The following is a 10702-nucleotide window of genomic DNA, read 5'->3' on the forward strand; positions in this document are numbered from 1 at the left end:
AGAGGAAGTTTAAGAAATTACAGAGATTTGGGAAATGGTTAAGACCATGTTTGGGAACCATGAAATTTTTTTTCCAGGGAATATAAGTTTGCCAAGTGCTGAGAGGGGAGAACGAGCGGGCGAGGGAGAGAATTTGAGAGGGGAGGAAGTGTTAAGTGGCTGAAAAAAAAAAAAATGAAAAAATGAAACTCTATTTTGGGTAGAGTTTTTCTTTTCCCTGTTTTCAGCTACTTCTCACCCTCTCCTCCCTAGCAATTTTCTCAATTTTTTTAAATATGCAATCAGATTTCTTTGAAAGTGGTCAAGTTGTGAGGGACGCTGGGGCTTATTTATATGCCTTATTGCCAAGAAGGAAGGAGCTAGAGGTTAAGGAATTTTGCACATACGATTGGTCAGTAGTGCCTGCAAAATTGCAAAAATATTGCTAAGAAGATTGAGGGGCTATGGGTGAGGTATTAGTGTTGCCGAACCAGGGTCTATTTGTGAAGGCTTGTCAAATTCTTGACCAGGTCCTAGCTAATTAGTGCTTAGGTTCAAGGGAAAAAGATGGTATGAGTGGGTGTGATTTGGGGGGAGAAGCTCTTAGTTGTGGAGTGGGGTTATCCATCACATTTTACTCGACAGACTTAATCTTCTGTGAAGATTCCATTCAACAATTTAGGAAACTAAGTCGTACCCTTTTGTGGTTTGAGAAAGTTCGATGGTCAGAAACCCGTAGGGGGTCGGGCACGTTGGCTGGCGTCGTGGGTTATCCTGCTCTAAATGGGTGCATCCGTAGGGATTATCCTGCCTTAAATGGGGTAGGGATACCCTATGTCATCAAAAAAAAGAGTTTGATGGTCAGAAAAGTTTCTTAGCGGGAATCAGTATGGAGGTAGGAAGTGTGGGTGTGTGGTAAGAAGCTTTTGGTTGTTGAGGGACAGACTACTAGTTTTCTTGGGTCTGACCCTTGGTTTTGGCATCGCACCAAGGGCTTTATAAGATCCGGTTATTAAGAGTTCAAAGTTTCTTTACACAGGACCCCAAACTCAAGTGGGGCGAGATAATTGGGGATAAATTAGAGAGGGGTAATGAATTTCCTCATTTACATTTGAGGGATAATATTCACACTTTTGTGAGGCCTATTGATAAGACTGATTCAAACAAGGTGGAAGTTAAACCCACACATTAATGGATTTAAGAGTGTTTTTGGTGGAGTTAAGGGGTAGCTTGTGATGTAGGTGCGTCCTCTGGATCGCAAAGATCAACGGTCAGGATCGTCAGAACCTTGATCGGGCTGTTTGGGACATTCAGATCACCAATGCGACAATCAAGATCGTTGATCTTCGTGATCTTGCGAGATGCACCTGCATCAGCCTGCAAGTGGAAGGTGACCCAACTAATGTTATATATTGTGAGTGATATCACAGATTTGTTGGCTCATGGTAGTTGGAGGGGAGAGGTTTTATATGTTGGGCAATCTCTGCCCCCATTGTAAATTATTTTTGTTTCTGTTTTGCAATATTTTAAAAATCGAACCAGTGGTTAAACCAGATTAGGTCCTGTCGGTGCAACCACAGTTCAATGTGCCAGACCATGACACTATTAATATATTATTTTTAAAATTTTAAAGATAAGAAAGTAGAGTAAAGAAAAAAAAAAGAAAAAATAATAAGTTGGTAGAACAAATCCTTAGCTTCCAAAGGAAATCAAGAAATCACAGCCTTTAATGTAACTTGTAACTGGATAAATGATAGCTGTTGATTTTTTAGGTTTTATGTTAAAGGATACTGAAACATTAAGGCCCTGTTGTTTGGGATTTTGATAACCGATTGTGAGTCCAAAACTGATTATTGGACTCAAAATTTAGCATAAATTATTTTATTCGAGTCCAATGATCAGTTAATATTCAATTTGAGTAGAATAATCAGTTTTGGACTCGAAATCGGATCTCAAAATCCGAAACAAACAGGGCCGAAGTAATTAGGAGGCAAATTTTAGTATGTAGATGAACAGCTTGGTTTGTACTGAAACTAAAAAATGGCTGGTTCAAGAGAATTTTTACTCCAAAAATATTGCTAAAAATATGTGTCATTGCAGTGAGTAATGACCACAAGACTGTTAGATGAAACTGTTATGTTTCATTCACAAATGAGGTATTAAAGCATCAAAGATTAATGATGTTATGCAAACCAAATAGAACATATAGACATATACATATACACCCTTTTTTTATTACAGTTTAACAATTATTTTGACCAGCAAATTCAAATGGCATCATATTGGAGGGTAACTATGTCTAAGCTGAACCCAGTTAAAGAGAATTGCCTGTCATTATAGTAGAATTTTCTCACAAGAGCAGTACAAGGAAATGAAATTAACCAATACAAGGTACTATTCAAGCCAGCTGAATTACAAACCTTTGATGAAGAAACAGAACTACAAACTACAAAACCCAAGAACTCTATCAAGGCAGCATACATATTTGGACCTGATAGCCTGCAATAAATTATTCATCATAGGCAGAGAATACCAAGAGATGGACACTTTACATCCCTAAAGCAATCACTTCAATGCTCATCTTCTTTTTTCTATTTTTTTTAAACTTTTTTTTTGGGTATTTTTTCGGTATGGCAAACCACTGGTTAAGACATGAGGCTCCATACTCAACTCAACTCAACTCAACTCAACTAAGCCTTTGTCCCAAACTAGTTGGGGACATGAGGCTCCATAAGAATTCATAATTATCAACTCCCTTGTTTGCTTGTATTCAAATCCAGAATATCATATTCTACCATCACTCTGAAGAAACAACAAGTTTTACTTGGTAGGTCTGAATGATCTTAACAAATATACAGTTGCAGCAAATGACCATCTAGCTTAAATTGTGCGCACTTGTAAATCAGTGCAAATGCTCAGCTTCCAAACTGTATCTCAGCGATCAATCTATAGAAACACATTTTATATGTATCAAAGCCAACCAAAGAAGTTCATCCAACTGTTATTTCGCATCACAGGATTGAGCATGCACATCTGTTTGTCTTTGGAGAAACACTTGCCAGTTTCTCTGCAACAAAGGTGATAGCCATGTTAGTTTCGTCTAGATAAAATGGAAATTTGGTCTCTATATCTCTCTCCCTACATACATGCATTATTTGTATCAATGTATACTGATTTCATCTATCATCTATGTACCCTAATAGGGTTGTCCTATGGCTCTGAAAACAGCAGTCATACGTATTATTGTATTCCCTGCTGATACTTCCATAACAGCTACAAAAAGATGAGTGCGCCAGAGCAGTCACAAATATTTGCCTTGGGAATTTCTGTGCGTGTGTGCTGCTGTGGGGGGTTAAATTTCTGTGTGTGTGTGTGCGGCGTGAGAGAGAGAGAGAGAGAGAGAGAGAGAGAGAGAGAGAGAGAGAGAGAGAGAGAGAGAAGGGGGGGGGGGGGGGCAAATTTTCTTGTCACTTTCAAGTTTATATCGGGAAATAAACTGGACAAAATAGAATATTAAAAAATATATAAAAATATAATTAAAGAAAAAAAATATATATCATAAATTTTTTGCGATTTTCACAATAAATTATAAAAGATGAAAATATTGCGATTTTTTAAAATCTTGGTATTATTTTTGGGTTTTGTCGTTTTATCTAAATGTTGCGATAAAATCACAATATTTTGAAGTCGGAGAAATTTGTGACTATGTACCAGAGTGAGAATGAAGGATGCTCATCCAGGTTGATCAAGTCAAACACTCCCTTTATAGAAGTCTGAAGCTATGTTGCATGGATTCGGATTCGTGTGTTGGGATCCGACAAGGATTCGAGGCCTTGGATTCGGAAAGCCCCCAAAAGAAGGATTCGGATTTGGTAGTTTTTAAATAAAATAAAATTTTCAAAATTAAAAATTTAAATATGTATATGTGTGTGTGTTCATGAAAAATTTGAGGGTAGAGGGTTGTTGCGAGTTTTGAATTAAGAGAGCCAAAGGAGGAAGAGGTTGTGCACTGGGGTTTTTATTAAAAGAGTACGAGTTGTGCTTTCATATAAAAAAAAATTAAGAAAACACATTTAAAGGGAAAATATACAGAATTCACATTCTAAAAGAGACAACGATGAATCGGATTTGTCTGAAAAAACAGGATTTGTGTGGAAAAGAGACAACGGTGAAACGGATTCGCTCGGAAAAAACAGGATTCGTGCGGGACAGGGCTACGACAAGAATCCGGGTGTGTCCCACGTGAATCATGTCCGATTCGCATGTGGAGACGTGTCGACACGGATTCGGCATAGGAGGGCAAAGAATCCATGCAACATAGGGCTGAAGCCTTTGATACCACTCAAGGCTGAAGCTAGTTCAAGGAAGTGGAACTAAGTGCTTCCCTTTATAGAAGCCTTTGATTAGTAGAGGTAGAATGAAGGAGGTTATGGTGGAGTTGCTCGAGGAAATGTTCCTTGTTTCATCGTCCATGATATGGCTTGAGGCAGCATGCATAAAACACCTAATGGAGCTTTAGCGTCGTTGGAAGCTCTTGATTCTGTTCATGTACAAAGCTTGTCCCAATTTACTACTACGGTGACTTCTGTTGGGAAGATCTGGAAGCGGGCTCCTCCATTCATTCTATTGACTATTCTATCATTCCCAGGTACAAATACGAACACAGATTCTAGAACTGAGATACCACTTGGCATTTTTCTAAATCCTACGACGTGGATACGGATGGATAAATACCATAAGATAAGACACAAGACGAGCACAAATTAAAATATCATAAAACTTTAGATTTAACTATAAAGATGGAATTAATAATAAGTTTAGAATAGCATTTATAAGACTAGCGTAATAAAAAAAAATATAATGAAAAAAATGCAACAATAGCAAGCAAAAAGCATGATAGTTAAATTCAAAATGCATAGTTAAAACATGATGACTATATTGACCAATGGAAGTATCCATGAACTACCCAGTATGAATACCAGTATCGTACCCTGTTGGACATGATGTGGGGCTTACACAAGTATCCAGGTATTGTATCCTGTTGGACACGACGTTGGGCTTACACAAGTATCCAGGTATCATAGATACACAGCCACAATGTTGCTATAAGCATCTGAAGTAAAGATATAAATGAAACCCTAACCGTAGAAAAACATAAGATAATACTCTTGATTAGATCTTCCTGGTAAGGAATATGCACATATGACTCCATTTTGTGTGAAACTATTACTTGTGGAGGATGAAATAAATCAACAATCCAACAAACCGTCAAAGCTATGATGGTCACATTCACCATCTGAATCAGTTAATATCTTTTTGTAAACTTATTATTTCAAATATGTCACACTTCAAATAGAAATTTGTTTTTCAGAATAAACTATATACATAATACGTAGTAAATGACAGATAATATGTGTTTGCACAACTGATTCAGACCTGAATTGTGTGAATGTTTACAAACCTATAATGAACTCAAATGGAAGCGATTGCTACAGACAGTTTGGATTGCAAAATGAATGAAATGCCCCAAGTACACCGAGTTGAACCATATGAATAAATTGGCCCAAATAGCTCTTCATATGACGAAAATAAAATAAAAGAAAGTATTTTATTATGTAAACCAGCTTAAATCAAATAATGTTTCAAGCACATGACCAAATGGTATGAAAATACAAAGAAACATAAAAGAAGTATCTTTAAGGAAAATACCATTGTTTTTGTCCAATACAGGAGGCCGCACAACAACATGCATAGTGATAACTCCGCCCGGAATCTCTCCAACTTGTACCCTGGACTCAACAAGAGTCCTATTGTTCTCCAGTATCTTCCCAGCATTGATAAGCTTCACATCATTTATTGTTTTCGGAGCATTCTCTTTGTCTATTGAATGGTAATAGAACAGTTAGCCAATGTTTGAATCACAAGAAATTGCGAATTGTACCATAATAAGATGAATCCGATGCTTCAAAGACCAAAACACTGATTCAAGAACCTTTGTTTCTTTTTCTCTCTGAAATCTATCCTAACTCCTTACAAGGTAAGTTGCATCAAGATGAAAAGGTAGCATCAATGCAGTTATAAAAGATAAGTCATGAATTTGTCTTGGTTATTATGTTATGTGGATACATATTTAATCAAAGTAAGCTATCTAAATCAAATAATTGAGCATCATGAATTTGTGACCATCAAGCCCAACAAAATCAAGCATGATATACATCAGAAGTGAAACAAAGAAACAACTACAAAAGCAATACCCCTTTTAAAATGCATCATTATCATTAAGATCATCCATTCATGCGGGTCCCATTGTACATTTTGTACTACATGCTCATTCACCTTACAAAAACAACTAACTTTGAAGAGGCTAAATCACCTCTTAATTTAGCATCTTTAAGATATGGGAAATGATAGATTCGCCCTTTTTCTTCCCTTGGCCACCCTCTTGACAATCGAAGGACGGACTAATACATGTCACATTAGTACCTAAGTATGCTGGAAAGGTGTGGGCGGTACCTTTTCAAAAATGCGGATTTATACGGCCACACATCATATAAAATCTCAAAAAGAGTAGTCATAAAAATAGATAGATCAGAGGGTTAGGATCATCCAATGGAAATGATTTTTGGGGCACAGCCTAATTACGTTGTGGCTATGATTTGTGTACATGGACACGGAGTGTCAGACACGGCAAACCCCCAAACTTTAGAAACGGGGACACGGCTAAAATAGAAAGTATATGTAATCATGATTTGTGGAAATGGATTCGTGTGTCCAGTTTTGACATTGATACGCGTTGTCTAAATGAGGTAAACACAATATTCAATAAAAAACAGAATTTCACACTTGACACGGTACAAAAACATGTCCACACACCCACATTAAGTATCCAAAGTAGTGTGGACACGCGTGTCATGTAGGACACGTGAGTCGGCAATAAATTCGAAGTGTCAGTCAAATCATAGCGTTGTGGCGATCCAAATGGACGGTTTGGATCATCCATGGTGTTGGGCGTACAGTATTTTTGGGGAGTTTGCATAGGAAAGCTTCCTATGCAATAGTTTGTTAAATGAATACCACATTTATTGCAAATTCTGATTAGTAATCAATAAGTAAATATATGTGTGTGTATGCGCGCGCGTGTACGAGTGTGTCCCTATTTCTGGATTTTTAGGAGCTGTCGTGTTCAACAACTCGTGCCCATGTAGATACTCAACACACAAATCCAAGTAGACGGATCATAGCAAATAACTCTAGTACTTCACAATGACATTATTAGTGGTTGTGATCCACGACGTTTATTTGAACAAAAAGTAGCACAAAATACTTCTCTTTTCTTTTTTCCTTTGAACAGAAATGAAGGACTTCAAAAGTACAAAATATCCAGTCATAAATATTTTTAATGAACTTCAAAAAACATTTTTTTGTCAGATTAAAACAATAGTTCTGTTACTGCAAAATGATTTAGAAATATATATTCAAAGGATCCATAAAATGTAAAATACATTAAAAGGATGCAGAACAACCAGATTATCTATTTACCAACTCTAATGATAACTATGTGATTCTATCAAGTACTAAAATTGGATTCAATCTATTATTTCCCAAGCACAAAGATTCATTCCATATTGGCCAAACCAGTCAAGTAACCAGCATTACAAATGCAATTTAAAAGAGAAAGCCTGCAGAGAACCATCCACAAGATGATCAAAACCAAGATATAAGATTCTCAGAAAATCCACTACAAGGATGAGCAGTCCCAATTTTGCTAAGGATATCATGAAAACTTGATAATTACATATAAGGACCAAGAGGGAAATTCTTTTCAAAGTGGCTGTTTTAAGGCAAACAGGAACTCAGTTCTAAGTGGTGCACTGCTGTTTCATAATGTCAACAAGGCTTTATCTATTAACAGTATAGACTATAGACCTCCTTTGGAGGAGAATAACAAGGCAAAGGGTTTTAAAATTGAGAAATCTTTCAAACTCTGATAGCTCCAAAAGCCTATAGAGGAAAGTAATCTAAGCTCCAAAACAACAGGCAAAACATCTGAAAGAAGAATCAAGAGATATCAATAGAAATGATGCATACAAAATAATGAAAATTCTAACTAACCTTGAGGCCATTGATCAACTATAATTTCTTTAAGAGATCCTATAGTGGTAGTAGGCTCATACTTGTTGGGACCGATGTCAGTGCCATCAAAAAGCCTAAATTTTAGCTCAATCAATTCCTTCCCCTCCATTAAAGAACTGTACATATAAAACCCACCTCAAATATTCATGATACAAGACCAAAAACAAATGAACTCTACAAAAAGTTGACAAAATCCTCCCAATTTGCTTTTTTTGGACGAATTTCGTCCTTAAAAATAAAACCAACAAAAACCCAGATCAAATCTAAAGATTTTTTCTTTTTGGAACTACTAAATTCAGCCAAAAAATTCACAAAACCCCTACAAAATTCATCTCTTCATCAAAACTTCCATCAAAATCTCCTTTCTAAACAAAAGCAACCAAAACCAATATCATATCTCAACATTCTTTCCCTCCAAACCACTAAAATCTGCACAAATTTCACATTTTCCAGTGAAACCCAGATCAAATCTTGAACATAAGAATAACGATAGTTACAGAGAAAACCCACCAATACCCAGATCACAACTCCCCCTTCTAATTCAACAAATCATTAAAACTTGCGAGAAATACCAACCAGTCAGAGATTTTCAATCCTAAACCGTATCTTGATGGATTTCTACCGTTCAAAAAAGAAAAGACCCACTTATGATTTCCCAAAATCTACCAAAATCTAAGAGGAGGGGTTCCAAAAGATAATCAATGATTGCTTGTTTCAAAAATCCTTTCGCACTCCCCTCCTGATGGGCTAATGGCAACTTGCAATCCAAACTGAGATTTTGACTGAATCTAACACAAATAAACAACCCACAGGTAAAAAACACATGACATGGTAAATCATATTATATGCCCCTCTCATTGTAAAATATTACGAAAAAACCATCTATCTCTGACTTCTATAATTCTAGAGAAATGTTACCACTTACCAGCAACCATGTTTTGATATTTGCACAAACACGTATATCTTCTATTATTTAAGGTCATTAGTACCAATTCCCAACAAGCTGTAAAAGGCCAATTAAAAAAGAAAAGATATGCAGCATTTGGGCAATTATAAAAACATGGTTGTGCTGATAACATTTCCCTAATTCTAAAAAGATTAAAGGATATGAAGGAAAAGATGGACTTGGTTCAGCTACATGTAGTTTGAGAATCGTTTTTGCAGTGTTTTTTTGGGCAGTGATAGATCGACCCCAACCATTGAATTTCACCCCTTTTCTCCAGCATGTTGTACATAAACTATTTTAAGATGTTTAATTCATCTATGGGGAGAATTTATATGATGGGTTACCGAGCAAAAAAAAAAAAAAAAAAAAAAAATTTTATATGATAGGTGGCCGTGAAAACACGTGAAGTCTGAAAAAGTACGTACGGCTCACTTTTTTTTATGATATAAATCGTTCATCTGTTGGCACAACGTAAATAGGGTATGTCCCAAAAATCATTTCCATAGGATGATCCTAACCCTCCGATCTGAACTGATCTGACAATGGAGATTTCCAAAAAATCATTTATGGAATCTTCTACTGATCGGAGGGTTAGGATCATCCTATGGAAATGATTTTTGGGGCACAACCAATTTACGTTGTGCCCAAACTGATGAACAGTTTGGATCATCGAAAAAAATGGGCCGTACCTACTTTTTTCAGACTTCACGTGTTTTCACGGCCACCCATCATATAAATTCTCCATCTATGGGATAGTGCTTAAAGCTCATTTAGTTTAGAAAGTAAATAAGTTTCTTTTGACATTTACAATGTAGATTTATACTTGGAAAGAATACCTGTGAAAATAAGTCATACGAAGATGTGCAGGGTTGGAGTTTCAGTACACCATCCATATCTCGTTAAGACTCTGTTTCTTCTGATGTAAAATTTGTTTTATGTTGTAAAAATGAACATAAAACAAATTTTACGTCCATTTCTACCTCGAAAGAAATGGAGCCCAAGTGAAACTAAATAATGGAGAGTGACATCCGGCAAATTGGACCCATTTCTCTTATTTCTTATTCTCAGGTGGCATTTTGGCTTGGATTTGTGTTGAATTGTCCTAGCAAGGCGGAGTTGCTCCAACCGATTCTGTTCTGACTGTTTTGCCCGCTCCAAAGTTTAGAGGATGATATGTGTTGAAGAAGTCAGACTTTTTTTTTCTTCCAAAATTACCTTTTTGTAACTCTAATTGGGTGTTTGGATCTTGAAAAAAAAATCATGAAAAGTAAATATTCTATGGAAAGAAAAACTTTTAGGGAATTTTTTTTTTTTTTTTTTTGAGAAAATATTTTCCATAGATTCAAACAGCCACTAAATTACATATTTTCCCCTTTATTTCTTTATTGTGAAGAAGATTGCAATCACTTTAATAAGAGAAATACAAGACTGATTTTATTTTTTGCAACAAATATAATTTTAGAAGTGAGAGACATTTTGGTCAGTAAAATTTGGTATAGTTTTTACATACTCTTTTAGAAAATTACTTTTTGGTCATTTCATAATTTTCAATGTTTACCTATTAAGTAGTATACAAGTTAGGCATTTATAGGCAAAATCACATTTTAATGATAAGCTTTTAGACAACGAATCATATTATAATAT

At 35.9% G+C, this 10702-nt stretch overlaps 1 protein-coding gene across 2 annotated transcripts; it reads right to left on the reverse strand.

Annotated features, from left to right (window-relative positions):
* Positions 1–2293: 2293 nt before the first annotated feature.
* On the reverse strand, positions 2294–8888 carry MUB6 (membrane-anchored ubiquitin-fold protein 6 precursor). 2 transcript variants are annotated; one of them, XM_077356954.1, is made up of 4 exons: positions 8689–8888; positions 8092–8228; positions 5689–5859; positions 2294–3046 (listed from the first exon to the last, which is right to left on the reverse strand). In XM_077356954.1, the coding sequence occupies exons 2-4, from the start codon at positions 8219–8221 to the stop codon at positions 2991–2993; spliced, it is 357 nt and encodes a 118-aa protein (XP_077213069.1). In that variant the 5' UTR covers positions 8222–8228; positions 8689–8888; the 3' UTR covers positions 2294–2990. The 2 variants fall into 2 exon arrangements, with proteins under 2 accessions (XP_077213069.1, XP_077213066.1); XM_077356951.1 differs by having other exon boundaries at positions 8092–8888.
* Positions 8889–10702: the final 1814 nt, after the last annotated feature.

The sequence above is a fragment of the Tasmannia lanceolata genome, unplaced genomic scaffold, assembly GCF_043159265.1.
Source record: "Tasmannia lanceolata isolate RefF3 unplaced genomic scaffold, GAP_Taslan_0.1 ptg000016l, whole genome shotgun sequence".
NCBI classification, from domain to species: Eukaryota; Viridiplantae; Streptophyta; class Magnoliopsida; order Canellales; family Winteraceae; genus Tasmannia; species Tasmannia lanceolata.

Coding starts and splice junctions, on each gene's coding strand:
- MUB6 (XM_077356951.1), bottom strand. CDS start 8,236: ATGTACAGTTCTTTAATGGAGGGGAAGGAATTGATTGAGCTAAAATTT. Junction 5,860..8,091: donor AGTTGATCAATGGCCTCAAG/GTTAGTTAGAAT, acceptor ACCATTCAATAG/ACAAAGAGAATGCTCCGAAA. Junction 3,047..5,688: donor TGTATTGGACAAAAACAATG/GTATTTTCCTTA, acceptor CCTTTGTTGCAG/AGAAACTGGCAAGTGTTTCT.